General features: G+C 43.0%; 2 protein-coding genes across 2 annotated transcripts; both read right to left on the reverse strand.

Annotated features, from left to right (window-relative positions):
* Positions 1–802: 802 nt before the first annotated feature.
* TMEM165 (transmembrane protein 165) lies at positions 803–10,484 on the reverse strand. The gene is made up of 6 exons (XM_053976649.1): positions 10,311–10,484; positions 8,480–8,705; positions 5,945–6,120; positions 5,155–5,337; positions 2,953–3,058; positions 803–1,695 (listed from the first exon to the last, which is right to left on the reverse strand). Exons 1-6 carry the CDS (start codon positions 10,482–10,484, stop codon positions 1,619–1,621), a joined length of 942 nt encoding a protein of 313 aa, XP_053832624.1. The 3' UTR covers positions 803–1,618.
* A 1,087-nt stretch (positions 10,485–11,571) lies between these two features.
* SRD5A3 (steroid 5 alpha-reductase 3) lies at positions 11,572–18,370 on the reverse strand. Its single transcript, XM_053976415.1, has 5 exons — positions 18,139–18,370; positions 15,125–15,276; positions 14,540–14,734; positions 13,343–13,465; positions 11,572–12,931 (listed from the first exon to the last, which is right to left on the reverse strand). Exons 1-5 carry the CDS (start codon positions 18,345–18,347, stop codon positions 12,672–12,674), a joined length of 939 nt encoding a protein of 312 aa, XP_053832390.1. The 5' UTR covers positions 18,348–18,370; the 3' UTR covers positions 11,572–12,671.
* Between the last annotated feature and the right edge of the window lie 247 nt (positions 18,371–18,617).

Here is an 18,617-nt window from a genome sequence, read left to right on the forward strand (position 1 = left end):
AACTAGAAGCTGTCCCACAAACAGAAGTTTAGGCTCTATCCTGCAGATCCCTGTTCCTGCCTTGTTTTAACATGACCTCTGCTACAAATCACTCCCTACCGGAGATGAAACTCATCATCGACAGTGTGGGTCCTCAGACTGTGGGAAAGAAGAGGCTACAGGTTTTGGCTACGAAGTTTGCTTCAAAAGAAAAAAAAAAAACAAAAAAAAAAAAACAAAACCCCTTAAAAGAACCCAAAAAAAACACCCCAAACCACCAAACCATACAGTTCCTTTGGTCCAAGACATGAACATGTAGAGCTGGAGCCCAAAATGGCAGCCTGTTTTCATACCACTGTGCATGCCTGGCATAGCACTACTATAGTCTTAAGAGTTTGAGAACTGTGGCATTAAGGGTTTTCTGGAAAGAGAACCCTAAGAGAAGGATTAGGGGCAGCTGTTTCTGATCTACAAATGGAATGATCAAATCTGTAATGCTCCATTAGTACTTCAGCTTCAAAAAGGCAGATTAATATTATTAGAAACAGTATCTACTATTTTCCAAGACTGCTACAAGATAGATCTTCATGAGTTATACAGGCTCAGAATCCAAATCACCTTTGGAGAGCAGAGATAAGCATGTACTTCTGCAACCCATGTATCTTCAGTGCTCAACATTTTCAAAGGCTTCATAACACTGGCATTTATCAGTAACTAAAATAAATTTAGTAAACTTTCCTCACCTAAAGTACATAATCACTAGGTAAACCTTTGTGGCAGGAATTATGGCAGCCATCAAAACCAAACTGAAAATAACACAAACTGAGACACTATGTTTTATTAATACTCTTCCAGATTACATTTCTATTCCTAAAAAGAAAAATCAGGAATACATCTAAACCTAAGAACTCCATTACTGCTCAGTCCTAGGAATAGAACATGGTTAAGTTGGACCACTTCATTACTTTCTGTATACCTTAATATTAAAAAAAAAAGTCAAATAATACTAGCTCCAGCCAGATTGCATATTTAACACAGTAGGCTGTTAATCGCCCCACATCAATTTCCTGATAAAAATCCCTGATTAAGAAGTTTTTCCCTCTAAATTAAGTTTATAACATTCTCTGTTGGTTGGCTCAGCCACTGGATGGCATAGGAACTGCTCCCAGGTTTCTTGTTGCTTAGATTATCCAGCCTCAGGTGCACCATGGAACCACCATCTTTGGAGGTGGAGCCAGCAGTTTTCTCCTTAACACAGTCTGCTTCAAGAGGCCTGAAGAATCAGCTCTTGAAAAAAACAGGAAAGGTGGTTATGTGTATCAGAGGAAGAAAAGAGGAATTCTCAATACTTTGGAGAGTAGATCCTTGAACTCAGCTGAGCCAGGTCCAGCAAGTGAGAAAACCACTCAAATCCCACCATGGGAGCAGGCACCACAGCACAAACAAACCAGACAATAAGCAAATCTCCACTGCAGAAGCTGTCCATAAATGCATCAGTCTCATGAATCATCCACTATAAAAAGTTCAGTGTCTCATCTTCAGCATTGTTTAACTAGAATTCTGTACATTATATACAAAAATGCACAAGGGTAACTGCTTGATGCTTCCAATCCTTGTTGTTTTACAGCAATGAAAAATTTTAAAAACCAGAGTCTGGACTTATAAATAGTGCAGAAAATGCAAATGCTAAGAAGACAATGCCTCCTATGATTGTCACTGAAAAGAAAACACAAAACAAGAAGAAATTAGATATCAAAAATTATCTTCCATGACGCATTACAGATGTTATTTTTTTTTAAATGTCTGATTCCCAAATAACCTTACTTAATTCATGCTACAAGCAATGGATGCTGTTTCTAGCTCAGTATTGGGATGCCCATATGCCAACCCACTGTCTAACTACATCTCCAAGAATATATTCTGGTCCACAGAAGGAAGCTTTGTTTTACTCATTACTTGAGCCAGTATAAAACTAGGTTAACACCTGCTGTTGAGTATTTGGCTGTACGGCAGAAAATAGGATAGGCTATTCTCATGCCAGAGCAAGCCATCAGCTGTGACTGACATATATTTTGCATGTTTTGCACATTTTAGGCAACTGTACTGGAAGTATAAAAAAACATTAACTGCTTGCAGTAGCCACAATCTACTAGAGGCTGGGAAAGAATTCTGGGAAAGCACCACTGTATATGTTTCCCAACTCTTTAAACAAACTAATGTGCTAGAAGGATCTTTGGTTTAATCTAAGGCTATTTCTGTGGCTCAAGATCCACATTGTGCTTGGAGCATATGAAACCATTGTTAGATTAGCATTTTGTCACCAATTTCCTCAGCAAACAAACACAACAGAGTGCATGTTTCACTTTTAGCTGTGAAGTTGGTTTTTTACCACCTCTGCAACTACAGAGCAAACATTCTGAATGAACATATATAGGAAACAGCTTCACAGGATTATTCTTGGGAGCAAGAAATCTCACCACATCATAGGACTGACAGTGGAAGCAAGCTGCAACCTAAGTTAAGGAAAAACACACAACCCAATGTAACCTTACTGGTCCTGCCTGTAGCAATTAGCAGGTATGGTTAAAAAAAATATGCCATACACAGTAGTTTTTATGGCTTTTAAATGGCTGGTGTAAGTCATTAGGATGCAATTCTCTTGCTCACCTAATGGTCTAGACTCAGAATTGCAACAGAAATTCTATTATCCACTGTCAAACAATAAATACTGACAATTTAAAATAGTGTATTTCCTTCCTCTGGTCTGCTAAAAGAAGTAGCTCATAGTGAAGCAAAACGAGGTGGGATGTAAGACAGACTCAAAAAAAAAATCCCCAAAAAACCCAAAACAAACCACCAGTTTTTATGAGTTTTCCAAAAGTTTTGAGAAACGCTGTTCCCAAGCATACAGCTCTTTACACCACAAACATTACCAGCATTACATTTTTTTGGATGGAATGAGTTTTCACTTACCAGTCCTAACAGAAATTTTTTGTGCTATCATTCTTCCTCCGATAACTGCTAAACCAGTGCACAGGCAATGTCCCACTGTTCCTCCTACTGCCACACCATAAGGGTCCTAAGGGGAAAAAAAAAACCACAAAGGGATAAATCATCACTGCTGAAAACCCGCTAGTCCTACAACAACCTTGGAGCAGTGCTTTGATTCCCTGCTTGCAGACTGCCAAGCATGGAGGACACTGTCTGGTGATTCCTCTGCTCTGCTGTTCAGCACTGTCTTAAAGACTAGTAATAGTGAACATCAGCTGGTGAGACAGACTTAAATCCAGCCTAAGATAGTCACATATAGCATGTTTCATCCATGCAGCATCTTTAAGCTGTTAATTATAGATCCAGAAATCACTCCGCTGTAGTTAAACCAATAAGCAACCTCTAGAGGGAAGGTGGCAGCTGTTGAAAAACACATGCATCAGCTGAAAGAACATCAACCTATCTACAAAGAAAGAGTGCAATAAGTCCTTGAACTGCAAATGAAAGCTTCCAGCAGCTACAACATTTCAAGTTCTTTGCCCTCCTTCACCCACATGTGCTCCACACTCTGCCCTGCTTCATCATCCAAAGAGGGAAGGCATAAGCATGAAAGATCTGAAGTCCAGACGATAATAAATTATTCTATAATTTACTGTCAACAACAGCTTTTCACATCACTGAATAACAAGCAGCTCCTCAGTGTGTGAACAACTGCACTACATAAAAAGGTTTCTCAGATCTCCATAGAAATTACACAGCTAAGGACAGCATATGTCCCCTGCTCATCTCTATGTGGGAACTTTTAGTTCCAAAAGGAAAAAAAAATGCTGCCATCGCCTAAGGAACGCATGAAACCTCAGAGAGGCCAACAGCAAAACTGCCTAAGAAATTCTGTTGTTTGAAGACAACACTCACTAGCCCAAAAGAACAAAAACCACAAGCCAGTGAGAAAAGGTGGCAAGCACCAAGCAGTTGGCAGGTTGGAAAGCACCAAGAAGTGCAGGAAGAAGCAGGGCTGGGCCAGCAGAACAAACAGGCCCCTAGAAGCAGGACCTGGAGTCCCTGGATATCCCTACAGTCAGCAATTACCTATACAGCCCTCACTGGCAGAAGTGGATCCCCCAATTCCATCCTAATTATTCACTGATTTTGAAAGCCAGTATCAAGATACCTTCATTTTTTGTTTGGTAGCTCTCTTATGAACAGTTCATATTCTACAGGTACAGCCCACAGGCTTTAACCACAATGCTCAGCACTTCACAAACCAAACTAAAGAGTCTGACAGACATTTCCTAAGGGGACACTTAGGAAATGCAAACCAGAAGTCAACAATCTCCTGTAAAAAGATGGGCTTAAGCAACTTGCCTAGCAAATTGGGCAGAGGCTGTAGTGCTTCCTTTTTTCCCCAAGAACAATGATGTCATCCTCTCCTGCTGTTAGCTCTAAACATCTTCCCTACACTGTAACAGAGACAAGAGGTTCCTGCAGGTTACAGCCTTTCATTACACAGCCCTGATTTATCCCTAGGGAATGTCTGAAAGTGCACCTGAAAGAAGCATGAGTCCTACAGAAAAAAATGTAAATTATCTCAATGCATGAAAGAGCATAGGCAAGCTACTTATGTTTATTAAAAGCTGGACCATAAGCCTTCATCTTCCTTTAAGTGTAATACAGTTATATACACTCTAATCACCACAATAAATATAATATAATATAATTTACAGCATTACTTAGTGCCCAGCAGTTTCGATTTTATTGTCCTTCTGTACACTGTACCATATTAACTCATATTTTTAACAAGATGTATCTGAGAAGGTTATCTTTCTAACAGTTTAAAGCTTGATGGAATGGAAGTATCTTTTAAAGTTACCCAGTTAAAACTGAATGACCACAAAGAGCAAAGGAACATCTCTTCTGTAACATCTCTCAACACTCTAACAAACCCCAATTGATGTCAGCTGCAGCTATTTCCAGAAATGCCAGTGCAGTCCCAATCATGTAACAGCAGTTTTAATACTACACAGAGCTTCAGTGCATTTACTGTCAGGTCTTGACACAAACTACATAAGGCACATCAAGGCAGCAGGTGTGAATCTGATACCTCCTGCAAGAGTGTTTTGTCTCTTACCTCTCATGGGCAACCCAAAGAAGGCAAAAGAACAGCAGGGATTCTGCAACACTCACCTCTCTGGCAGCCAACACTATGGTTGTTAATTGGGAACGATCGCCCCATTCTGCTAAAAATGTTAAAGTAAAAGCTTGAACAAAGATTGGTGAAATAAAGTGTAGCCACTTCTTCTGAGGTATAGTGGTGCCTGGCCCAGATTCCACATCTCCTGGCCCATTTAACAGTTTAGTTCTCTGAAGCTGTGGAGGTCAAGGAAAAAAAAAAAAAAAAACAAGAAATAACCATAAAATTAAAAATGTCATCCAAACAACCCAAATGAAACATTTAACAATAAAGCTAGACATTTCATTTCTAGAATGTTATTAGCCACTGCTGCATTAAACATATTTATACAGTCACCATTACAAAAAAAAAAATAGTAAGTATATGCACATATGTATGTATGTGGAAATATACACACATATATATAGCTGTAATCAGCTCTAATCTTTGATTATTGTCCATTTTGTACTGCTTACAATAAAGTGTCTGACCATAAAAAGAAGTAAAAGTAGAGCCAAAAATAAACTGTTGGTGTCCTCTCTGTTAGTAATGCATTAAAAACATGTCAAAAACACCCGTGCTAAGCAGAAGATCCCTTCTCTCCTAAGAAGCCAGGCTTGCCACAGGACTGGAATCACCTGCTGAAAGAGCCTCCAGGGCTTCCATCCCATCTACCACACATTTTCTGTGTCAGTTTATCAGTCACAGACACATCTGAACACCCCAAACATGACAGTACTGCTCTGCAGCTTCGCAGCTGTAATTCTTCCACCAGCTGTAACTAACAGCAATTTCATTACTTACTTCCTCATCTTTTTTTTTAATTTCTGCTTGAACTTCCTCCAGCTCTTCCTGACCTTCATCTGGACTCATTTTCAAGCCTTCCCGAAGCATTCGGATGCCAAAGATTGCAAACAGTGCTGTTGATACATAGTATGTGTACACACGAGGAATAACTGTGGTGGCATAGCCAAACAAAACTGGAAAGAAAACAAATGTGTCATTAAAAAAAATAAGCATGAGGATCATAATTGTTTTTCCCATATCTAAGAAATGCTTGCTAGCAATGTCAGCAATCCAAATATCCACTGATAAATAAATATTGCATCTTTTGTTAGTTTTGTATAATTTTCTAAGTTTTTGGAAGATAACATGCTAGAAACTCCAACCATTACTGGTTATGCCAGAGACTGAAGTCCACTAAGACACAGACAATGCACTCCCAGCCAAAGCTGAGGTGCTGCTATTCCTGAGAGCCAGTCCAAACAACATTATCTTTCCTATCAAGGTCTATGCAAGTCCTGTCTTTCTCCATACACACCATTAAACTACCATCTGTAATTGTGTTAGTCATAGTGTATCCCAGTTAATTCCATTTACATGTTGGATAGCATCTCTTTCCAATCATTTCATTTATCAGATAAAGTTAGAATAAGATTTTCAACAAGGTAAATCTACCAGGCATATCTACAAATCATCCAGCTGGGTGAATCCATGTCTGTCTTCCTTTGCCAAGTGCACATTACTATTCCCTTGTCCCTAATATTCCCCACATACACACAATGTGACCAACTTTGATCTTTCTTTATTTCAAAGGCAGATCCCACTTAGAGACTGAAAAACAACCTTCACAGTGCATCTTTTAGAGGTATTGAGGGTGATTAAACTAAGCCAAAACTAGTTCTTAAATAAGAAATATGTATCCAGGACAAAGTACTTCGTTTTCACAAAGTAAGACCACTTAGCATTTTTGTCAGAAAAAGGCCTATAAAAATGGGGAGAAATAAAGAGTCCACACCAACCATTCAAGGTTGTTTGGACCATGCACTCACAAATGTTTCTGTTACTTTATTTCACAAGCAATTAGCTAAAAGGAAGCATATTACCATGTGTGCTTTTCTGTACACACCTTTTTAGTTGAAAAATGCACTCAAAAGTTACTACATGATCTAGAAATAATTCTGCACTGCCACTACCAGAAGTAAGAATGAGACCAGAATCAATCAGCCTTATTACTCATAAACACAGCACATATATACACATATAGCAGTACTATTTGCAAAGCTAAATAAACCAGGAGTTAAATAAACTTCTTTAAAAAGCCTGTAAATACTGCAAGAAAGCTAGACAAAAAGGCTATCTTTTTCCTAGCATTTCTTACATATATAAGCACAGACAAAGTGAAATAATCAGAACTGTAAGACAGTTTATTTTGTCAAGCACAGCTTGAAAAAAACATCCCAAATAGTTTATTTGGAACTAAAGAGTTTAAATGAGTATGTCTTCATGAAATCAAGGTGGTCAAACCCCCCAAGAATTTCCAAACTCAGCTTGTATAAAACAAGAGCAAGACATAGGAGAAGGAAAGGGTGTGGGGGAGCAAGAACCAAACAACAAAACAAATTCCTTTCTGAAAAGGGAATAAATAATTGGGAATCTCTAAACTGGGGAATAAAAGCAGAAAAGAAAGCTTTTATGAGAAAGCATTAAAAAAGGTTTGAAGAAAGAATTTGTATAGAAAAAGAGAGCCATAATGGGAAGGAGAAATTACACAAAATGCAAGTGGAAACTGCTCTAACTAAAGCTGCAATAATCGCAGCAGTGTACACAGCAACAGCTACACACCCAAAAACCATTCACAGAAACACTTGCCAAGCAGCCTGCAGCAATGAACTGGCTGTCTCCAGCGTGTATAAACCAATCACCACTATTTCAAGTATTTCTGAAATGGGCACGGTTAGAAATGAGCACACGAACTCTGTGCTGCATCTGATGTACCTGAAGGCTGCTCCATTTTACAGTCACAGCTACCTAAGTGCCCACGGCTACAGGTTCCTCAAGTGCCACCTGATACCTTACTTGCCACTCCCGCCCCTCCATCTTCCACTTATGCAGCTCCCAGCACAAATCTGAACAGCTATGTGTGCAGGACTACAAGTCAGATGGGGAAAAGGTGTCACCGTACAAAGACTCTTTTGCCTTAGGAGGAAAAACAGAAGCCACTCCCACATTCCCTTTAGGCACACTAATTTAACAGGAGCAAAAAAAAAAAAGTAAACTAGTCCAAAAATCAAAGGAAGTGCTTAGGCTCTCCATCTCATTCCCCTTGAAGTCTAGGGAACACAAAGACTTCATTACAGGAAAGAGCCTAATATTCCACCTCAGATTCCATGCTGTGCAGGAAAAACTTCACACTCTCCTCAAAACAGAAAACTGCATATACATACTACCTGCATTCCAGTTAAGGTTTTTGGATAAATACATACCCATCACTTCTTAAGAGTTAAAACAAAGAGTTAAAACAGAGTTAAAAAACTCTGGAAAAACCAGAGTGCTAACCTGATAAACACGTCATCAGTCCCAGGGCAAGCATAGCACCAGCCAGTACGGTCAGACGGTTGTAGCGCATGGCCATGATGGCCGCGATGAAGAAGGTCTTGTCCCCCAGCTCTGACACGATGATGACCGATATAGCAGCCACGAAGGCATGAATAAAGCCCAAGTTAGTCTTGTCAGCTGACTCTTCACTGACAATGTGGACTGGAGCAACTAGCGAGGAGCCTTTCTGTAAGAAGTGGGAGGAGAGAGAAAAAGACAAAACAAATCCTCATCAATTAGGCTTGAGTGCTTAGTACACAGAAATACAAAGCCTTGTATTTCCCCTGTCACACTATCCTGTGTAGAGTGACATTTTAAGCAGATGCACCTCTCATGCTCATTAATGATCATTAACTAGTTCCTGGCTGCCTCCCACCTCAAATTGCTGGTTAGAAAGAGGAATTGGAAAGAGGATCCTGCTGATTATTAAAACATTACTTCACCATGCACACTATTACCAGAACATGAGAACCACCATTACAACAAAACATGGTCAGCTCAGGTCCAATATTGCTGTCTTTAAAATTCCTACCCATTTTATCACCTTAACCGTGAACAATTTTCTGATATGAATATTAGTAAGTACCTCAAAATAAAACAGGATGGCTATGATACCTTTGGAAAAGAAGAAGCCCATTCAAAAATGGTCAGGATCATTTTCTTCCCTTGCAAAATCTTTGCATCTCAGATGAATTAAAATTTCATAGATTCACAGAATGGGTTGGACAGAACCTTAGCAATCATCTAGTTTTAAGACTCCTGCAGTGGGCAGGAACATTTTTCACTACACCAGATTGCTCAGAGCTCCATCCAGCCTGGCCTTGAACACTTCCGGGGATGGGGCAGGCACTCACAATTTCTCTGGGCAACCAGTACCAGTGCCTAACCCCTCTCACATGAAAGAATTTATTCCTATTATCTAGCCTACATTTCTCCTCTTTCTGTTGAGCCCAAGCCAAATTTTGTGCCAGTTTTCATCAGCTTCTTCTGCACTTGCTCTATGTTTGCTGAAAACTAACTTTAAGACTCTCCAGTGGTGAAACCAGACCAGCACACTCCAGCTCCCATTCACTCACCTAAGTGTTTACTTCTACACAGAGGTATCTGTGATCAAAAGCAAGGCCCAAGACCTCTATACCGATGTTCACATCCCTGACCAGGGATGGCTGAGAAAGCTTGTTCCAGCACATCCACCAGCAGAGACAGCCCGCAGCGTGTTTTGACATGACGGCTTCCCAGCATTCCACTTTCAGCAGTGCTCCAAGTTTCCTGGTGTTGCCATTTAGCTCCCACGCTCTGTGTGACACACTGACTTCCCAGAGCTCCTTCACCTTTTGCAGCACTCTATGTTTTCTGGTTTGTGTATGTGACACCTGGCGTGTTCGATGTGCTACACCAAGCCACATGTCAGGAATTTTTCCGTCCCTCTGTGTGATCAGTGGAACTAGAATCCCCCCACCGAGAACACTGTTTAATAAGTTTTAACGCAAAGGAATTGATATTAATTGTTGAGAGAAAAAAAAACTGGCAGCTTTGGAGTAGCAACAAAGCCTGCTTTCAGATGCTTCTGCGGGGGAAAGGGAGCACTGACCCCTTTCCCATGTCGGACATAGATGTCCCTCTTTTAGGAGAAAAAGGGGAGGATGCGATGGCCCCGCAGCCCTCCTTTTTTTTCCGCTAAAAGCGGGAATTTCGGAGCCCGACGGCCTCCGGAAGGCGCAGCGCGGCGCTGGCCGAGCGCTGCCGCGGGGGGCACAGCGCGGGCAGCCGGCGCGGCCCGTCCCCGCCTCACCTCAGCCCGCGGCTCCGCTCCCTGCGCCGCCGGCGGTGGCGGCGGCTCCTTCTTCCTGCCGGGCTCTTCCTCGGGAGCGGCGCGGAGCCGCGCCGGGGCCGCCAGCAGCAGCGCGGCCGCCAGCAGCAGCGCGGCGGCCCGCGGGAGCGGCGGCAGCGGCGGCGGGGACCCCATGGCGGCCGAGCGCGGAGCTGGGGGGCGGCGCGAGCCCCGGTTCAGGGCGCCGCGTCACCGCCCGCGCCGCGGCCCCGCGCCCGCTTCCTGCCGCGCGAGGACGCCCCGCCCCGCCCCGCCCGCCGCCGCCCCGCCCGCCGCCGCCGCCGCTGCCGCTGGCTGCCGGGGGTGCCGGGGCGAGGGTCGCCACCCCCTCCCTCCTTCGGCTCCCGGCGTGGCGAGGCGACGGGCAAAGGTGGCTGTGCGGCGTTCCCGGGGAGCGGGCGCGTCCCTTCCCCGTTCGGGGTTGCTTACGGGCAGGGAAAGGGCGCAGCGGGAGGGACGGGCGGCGGCTGCGTGAGGCGGCAAAAATATCCGCATAGGAACGGCCCGGACACGTGTCGGTGGTGTATGCGTGACCCCAGCAGGCCCCGAGCACGGAATCACAGAACGGGTCGGGCTGGCAGCGACCGCAGCAGTCATCCCGTCCAACCCCGCTGCTCAAGCACGGCCACCCGGAGCGCACGGCACAGCGCTGTGTCCACCCTGTGCCGGCAGCTCCTGAACACCTCCCGTGAGGGAAACTCCACAGCCTGTCTGGAAAATCTGTTCCAGTGCTCAGTCACCTGCACAGTAAGTAAGTTCTAACTCCTATTCAGGTGGAACTTCCTGTGTATCAGTTTCTGACCATTGCCTTTTGTCCCGTTGGTTGGCACCACCAAGGTAAGCCTGAATCCATCCTCTTGGCACCACCCCCACCTTTAGATACTTGTAGACATTGATGAGTTCCCCTCTCAGTCTCTTCTTAGGATAAACAGGCCCAGCTGCCTCCACCTTTTCTTGTGCAAAAGAGATGCTCCAATCCCGTAACCATCTCTGTTGCCCTTAATGGACCTGCTCCAGGAGCTCCATCCCTCTCCTGAACTTAGGAGCCCAGAACTTGACAGAGCACTCCAGGTGATGCTCTCCTTGGGGACCCCAGGATAGCAGTGTGCCCTGATGCTCTCCCCAGAGCAAGGACAGAAATGTGCATCCTGAGGAGCTATAAAGTGATTGCTCATGTTTTTCAAATACATAAGCTCAATTTTGAAAAACCATACAAAATAGAAAGAGTGTAACAAGCTTTTAATTAGGCAATTCATAAGATATACTTCAGTGTATAAAAATACTTCTAATACACAAAATAATGTGTGCATGTAAGTAGACAACATGCTGAAACACCAGCACCCATATCACCTCATCACTCAAACTGATCATTCACACCAGTATCATGAGAAGGACCAAAATATTCAATAGTTAAGTGCAAAAAAAGTCCCTGTGCTGAGTGACATCATCTCCCCAGTAAAGATTTTCTTTGCAATGCTTGTCAGGACTGTTTTCTGTGTGTGCTCTGCCTTGGCAGTTCATTGTATCTGTTTAGAAACCAGTGTAGTTGTGGTCATGGTCATCGTGCACAGCTGTCCCCTCTAACACACGAGGGACACAAATAACACACTATAAAGACAACAGAACCACAACAAAGAACATTAATTTTCTGCAAATTCTCTTCTACTGTCTTTTACTCAGAGGACCTTCCACCATTTTCCCAGTTTAGGGATAAAGCAGTCTTCATCAATGAACAAAACCACTTTGGTGTAGAGGAGATAATGCAGCGAATGGGTCTGTTTATCTCCACTGCTGAGCATGAGTCACTCCTCCACTGCAGCTTTCTCCATTGTTTTTTGTGCTTACAGTTGTAAAGCAGTAGCTGGTTTTCATTGTCACCAGGAAAGCACAGAAAGATACACAATTTGCCTCCCTCTGAAGTGATTTGAAGAAGAGACTTGGAAAGAAATATGCTTAAATATTAGTCAAGACATGAAATACAGTAGTTCAAATTATTCCCTCCTTTCAATAGTTCTTTTCACATATATAAATTTGAACTTGCTGCACAACAGCAGGTGTTTTATGCATAAGATATAATTATAAAAAAGACACAATTAGCATCTCTTCACTTTGAATTAAGGTCTTCAGTAAATCTTTTTTAGCTTGCATGATATGCACAGACCTTACATTTCCTAAGAAATTGGTCACATGGATGAGATTATCATTTAAATTTTGGGCTTTTGAGGTAGAATTAGAGAAAGTGTGCAACTTTACCTTGGTTTTAATAAACCATGAATCTCTTATATTCCCAGTTTTCATGAAAATACTTTAGAAAAAAAATCTCTAAAAAACAAGTGGTATAAATGCTTTTCGATGCTTTGGGTAGGAGCTGAATTTTTTCTGATAAAACTCATGACACAAAACAGCAGCCAGTGCCTGGTTAAAAAGAACATACATCACTACACACCACCATGTCACATTGTGAATTCCAAGTGTGATGGCCATAGAAACATATATGAGGAGCTCTGCAAGATAGTGAGGGCAAGAGACACTCTCAAACCAGTCTCCAAAAGGTACACTGTGGCTCAGACTTACAACCTTTCCTGCAAGCAAACAGAAAGAAATTAATTGGGAAGATGCATTAAACAAACTCTTCTTCTCACAATTACAGAACAATATGTTTATTAATCATCATCATCCACCTCCATCTGATCTGGCAGCTTTACACTTAATGAAATAAGATGCCACCTCTGGCTGTGCAAACAGAGTATGGAAAGCATATCTATCCTTTAGATGTTGGAAGATAGAGCTTCATTTTAAGTTTTACAGAACTATATATACAGACATACCACACCCTCTCCCCCCAGTTCAGCCATCCAAACAGCCTCATTTAATCTACAGGCTACAGGAACTGAGAAACACTCATGTTTAAGGTATTAGAAGCTACAGAAGCCTATCGAAACAACCAGAAAGAAATACCTAAGTAAACAGTTGAAAGAAATGAAACATCTTACCTGATGTGCTTTTTCTAAGATTAGCTAGAATTGCAAGGCATCTGTGTTGGTGAAGAGAGGCCCAAATGTACATCATAACTCCTATGATGTGATACCAGCAGATCTGCACGGAAAGCTTTTTTCCTGAATGGAAACATGTTTTATTAATATATGGTCAGGAAGTGACTTCCCAAGCATCATCCCAAAACACTATATACATTTTTTCAAATGTTACTGTCTTACAAAATTCTAGTAGTGAACCTCTAATTCCTTGAAAGAGGCTTTGAAATCCTGTATTATTTGAGTGCCCAGGTAGTAGCTCATTTCCCTTGACTGCTCTATACTAAAATACCTAGTTATTAATCCAGCAGCTTGAAATACAGTGTGATGTACAACAACATATAATTGGTAGTCTAAGACTTCAACATTCAACACTGTTTGTAACTATTATTATCCTGATTAAACACATTGTCATGGCTCAGGTCAACATGCAAGCACACAGTTGTCTTCCCCACAGCGATACACATACACACACACACATCTAGATACCACGCCCTGCCTGACGTGGTTCAAAGTGCTTAAAAACTTCACCAAACTTGGTTATGACTGCCTCACAAAAATTAATCACAGGAGTGCTACAGCCTGCTGATGGTTTGTCTATGTAGGGGATTTAGCAGCTCAATTGTGAGACCCAGTGGAATGTGTTGGCAGAAACAAGTCATATAATACAAATTTCTCATGTATTAATGGAAGAACATTATAGTACCAAAGGAAAGAAGACACTGCCTGAGTCAAGGCACAGCAGTGGCAAGTTCACCATGGAAGAAAAAGGAGGTGGCCAAGACAGCCTTGCAGACTCAGCTTGCAGGAAAGCTTATAACAAAAAAACAACTCTTCAGTTTGAGAACTGAAGCTGTGTAGTGGCATTTGAGAACTAGTACCTATTACTGTCCTTCACAAAACATATGATCTATATCCTTTCAGCAAATAACCATGACAGTTAACGTGAAAGTGTGTCCCTGTCTGTGTTTGTGTATAATGCTGGCTGATTGTATGATATACTGAAATGTAATTACTTTGAACCATGCCAGGAAGTACTTTTATGTCTCATCAGTTAACACACTTCTCATACAAGCAGCTCTCTGTGAAACTGCTTGCTACAATGGAAACAAATGAGAGCAAAACTGCATCTTTGATGATAACTAAGCAGGCACTTACCATTCCTGACATTAGTAGGCACTTGACACAGCACAGTTGAGCCAACAGCAATGTAGTAACCAAGTCCAAAGCAATATTGCACGATATGAATGACACCACTGGAAAACACACTGGTCCAGAGGCATTCTGCAAGTCTTCGACAGCTATGCAGCCAAAGGAGCAAGAGAACCAGGAGTGCAGAGAAGTGCTCACTATCTGCTTACAGATAAAAACCATAAACTTTGAAATAGACTGGAACTATTTAACCCTGACAGTGCTTCAAAAAGACTGTTGTTCCCTCTTCCCACAGCAGAATTTTACCCTCGTTTTAAATTAACTGGGAAAAATATTTGTACAGGTAAGGCACTGATGATCAGAGCAAGATTTCTTCCAGTAGGTGCTACTGGCCTTTTCTGTTAAAAGGACTGCTGAAAGCCAGCATATTTATGGATATTTCTGTCTTCAATAATGAGAAAGGTACTTGGTGTACCAGAAAAGTAATTTGGACCATAGTTGAAAAGCAACCAATGAAGTAGCACTTGGATACAAATTCAGTATCCAGATTTTTTATTTATATGGCTGCATTATAATATCTGGAATACTTGCCCATGTCCTTGTTCTGAGAATCTCTGCCAAGAGCATGGTGCATGTCCTGAATCCATGATGGGAATGACTCTCCAAAGAACTCAGCTCGGAAAAGACAGATAAGTAGAAAACCATTCCAGAGCACAGAAACCACATAAAAGTGAGTAAACCACCTGTGGGAACAAAAAAGGGTTTTCATTAATATTCTCATCATTCCTTGGAAATGTAGCTGCAGGACATGCGTGTCTGATGGGGAGTACATTCCATTTTGGTGCCCACATCAAATTAGAGAACTCAGGACTTCAGTGGTACCAATCAGGAATAACCTTAACACATTTCACCCCAGTGAAATGCTGCCTGGAATAACCTCTAATTTACCTTACCTTACTAACCATAGCTGCGCTAAAGAGGAGACAGTGTAATCCACACATTGCAAAAGTATTCCTCAAGGCTTACAACTAATTGTGATGTACATTTTCTTTATAATTTTCACCACTCAAAGCACATCCAGATTGGTTTTCTGCTTATTTCCAAGCTGCTGCACCTCACAGCACTCCCACTTTTCTCAGTTCCAGTGGGTGCATTACATGACATGTTAAAATTCATCAAAGGAACCCAGAAGTAATTACCCTGCCCTACATTAAAATATCTGTCCTCCTGGAAATTCAAGGTCTGCAACATATAGAAAAACAGTGACCATCAACACTGCTGGGTGATTACAAGGCAAGACCACACATTTGTTTTTTTTAAGAAAACAAAGAATCTCCCAACCCCATAATGCACTTATAAAAGCATATTGTGCATTACCAAAAAACAAAACATGACAGTCAAGGCAGGTAAGTGGGCTGAGTTAAACAGCCTACAGCTGTTTACAATATCCAGCAATATACAGCTGTTTACAATATCCAGCTCAAACTAGGTGATCCAGTATTTCCTTTTGCTTTTAAAATTAGAAGTCCTTCTGGCAGTGAAGAAAAATCAGGACTTCTGGAAACATTGGAAAGAGATAAAATACATCCCATGAGAAGATGCTGATGGCAATGACTTGACAATGTAACTATAGGTACAAAACTAGGATATACCTGTATAGTCAAGTGAAGACCATATTTCTGTTGAACATGCAAACTCTTCTCTTGGGCAGTGAAGGGGTACAACACCCCTGCTTAGTGAAACCAATGACCCCTCCCAGAGCAGCTCAGGTATCTCTTAAGAGCACAGAAGAGACCAAGTCAGAATCACAATGGCAGCAAGTATCCCTACATGCTTCAGAGCACCTCGCCCATTAGCAGCTGGCTTTCCCTATAGATTAGAGCTTCTCCTCAGTTCCTTCTCCTACAACGTAGAAACTGCAACTGCTAATTCTGAACAGCAGAACTAAAATTTAACCACCCTCCCTCACTTTCTAAGACAAACATAATTTGTATATTGATAAAAACTGACCATCACCTCCAAGTTTCAAGCTCTTTTCTGCAGTCCTCTTACTCAGTTGACTCATATCTTGTCACTTGCCAGGAAACTTTCTCCACACTTTGATTTTTGCTACTAGCACACAAACAAGCCCTGGCAACTTAAAAGAGACACACCCTTCGAGCTTTCAGCATTTCTAATTACACTGGGGATATATCTGACCTACAGATCAAACCAGCACTGCAGTTAAGTACACGTGCCATCCCTCCTCAAGGAGAGGAATTTTCACTATTTGCCAAACTAACCTGAAATGCAACACAACATTTTACAAGAAAGAATGGCAAAGTTAAAAACAAGCCCAGGCTAGTGAAAACACAATGCTTGTCTGGAAACAAGACACAGATGAAAAGAATAGAAAATACCTCGGTGGATTTTCTCTATTCCTTCAGGTGTTATGGATTCACGGATTAACTAACAGAATTGCTTTGTACATGATGAGACCTTGAGACCCTGAAAAAGCACATTCTTCAGACACCAATCTCCCTAAGAAGGGGTGTTGGGAAACTTCTGCTGGAGAAAGGTCAACTCAGACAAGAACCTGCAGTACACAGTGATTAAGACAAAGCCTTTATGAATCCTTATTTTCACTCAGGGTACTGCACATTTTAAACACATCCCTGGGTATTTTCTGTATCATGGAGCCTGATAACCAAGATACTACATTACAACCTTTCCATGAATAACACGCTGTGTCACAAACCTTTAAACTTTTGATTTAAAAGCTTGGTATACAAAATGTGTCAGAGATTGTTACAATAGGGGAGATCAGATCTTCAGGCTAAGTAGCCTCCCAGTCCTGTCCTGCCGGCCTTGGAAGATCCTGTCTGGCCTACATTCAAGTCAAAGACTAGTTCTAGTCATGAATCTCAGCTGATTAAAAAAATAAGAAATCCCATAATATATAAAACCAGAAACATATAAATTGCTGTAAACGGGGCGGGGGGGAGGAGGGCTTTTATGATTTCACTACACATCTATTTAATTTAATTATTTCATTTCATTAAACATTTAAACATATACATATATTTAATTTCGTTTCATCAAACATCTGTTAAGATGGATTTGGATAACGCAGTGGTTCTTTTGCCTTATCGGAGACTGTTCATGCAAGGTCTAGATTGCTGTTCCCATGCTGTTATTGGCCACATTTCAAAAAGAAACCTTGAAGGAAGAAAGCAATGACTGCGAACTGGTGTAAAACAGTCGACCTGCAGCATGTTTGCACAGTCACAATTACTCAGGATTCCACGGTCCCAGGTGCTTGACCTGAGTCTTGCAGGGAGGTTTCTTTTGGAGACCTCGCATGCGACTGTGATTCAAGGGATTAGGTTTTTGTTTCGATTTGGAGCACATGGATTCTGTATGACCGCTCGCAGTCTCTACGCTCCTCCGTTCCCCGTTTGCAGAACCAGAGCAGCACCTTGCAACACAGCTGAGCCCAGCTCTGTAAAACCCCGCCGTGCTCTCGGCGTGCGCTGTTAGTTCACTGCCGCGACCTCCGGCTGCGGTAACCGAGACGCGCAGGGCCGTCGCTGCGCGCCGCCACGGCGGCGGCTCCCGCCCCTCACCTCTTGGGCACCTGCAGGAGCCGCAGCCAGCCCGGGAGCTGCCCGCACCCGCGCTTCGTCTTCCCGTAGCGAATGAGGTCCTGGAAGAGGCCGGAGATCACCAGGCCAACGCCACCGGGCCGCGGCGCCGGGGCCCGCCGGAGCAGCAGCAGCGCCGCCAGGAAGGCGGCAGCCAGCAGGGCCCAGGCGGCGGCCAGCGCCGCCAGCATCGCCCCGGCCCCGCTCCGCTCCGCGCCGGCACCGGCCCCAGCCCCAGCCCTGCTCCGCGCCGGCCCGTTCCGCCCCGCCCCGACGGCGGCGCTGTCCCTTCCGCTTCCCGTCCTGGGGAAAAGCGGGGCCCCGGGCAGCGAGCGGCGCTGCGGGGCCCGGCCGCTGCCCTGCAGCTGCGCCCAGAGCAGCGCCGGGCTGTGCTGTCTGCCTGGGCTTCAGCAAAGCCTTGGACGCCGTTCCCCGCGCTAGTCTCCTGGAAAAGCTGGTGG

The sequence above is a fragment of the Vidua macroura genome, chromosome 4 (genome assembly GCF_024509145.1).
Source record: "Vidua macroura isolate BioBank_ID:100142 chromosome 4, ASM2450914v1, whole genome shotgun sequence".
In the NCBI taxonomy this organism is placed as follows: Eukaryota; Metazoa; Chordata; class Aves; order Passeriformes; family Viduidae; genus Vidua; species Vidua macroura.

Excerpts from the sequence above, each read along its gene's own strand:
- SRD5A3 (XM_053976415.1), bottom strand. The coding sequence starts at position 18,347 with ATGCTGGCGGCGCTGGCCGCCGCCTGGGCCCTGCTGGCTGCCGCCTTC. Across the intron at positions 15,277-18,138 it reads CTCCTGCAGGTGCCCAAGAG|GTGGTTTACTCACTTTTATG; the intron begins GTGAGGGGCGGG and ends TTGTTCCCACAG. Across the intron at positions 13,466-14,539 it reads GCCTACTAATGTCAGGAATG|GAAAAAAGCTTTCCGTGCAG; the intron begins GTAAGTGCCTGC and ends GTTTCCATTCAG.
- TMEM165 (XM_053976649.1), bottom strand. The coding sequence starts at position 10,484 with ATGGGGTCCCCGCCGCCGCTGCCGCCGCTCCCGCGGGCCGCCGCGCTG. Across the intron at positions 3,059-5,154 it reads TAGTGTTGGCTGCCAGAGAG|GACCCTTATGGTGTGGCAGT; the intron begins GTGAGTGTTGCA and ends TTTTCCCCTTAG. Across the intron at positions 1,696-2,952 it reads AAAAATTTCTGTTAGGACTG|TGACAATCATAGGAGGCATT; the intron begins GTAAGTGAAAAC and ends TTTTCTTTTCAG.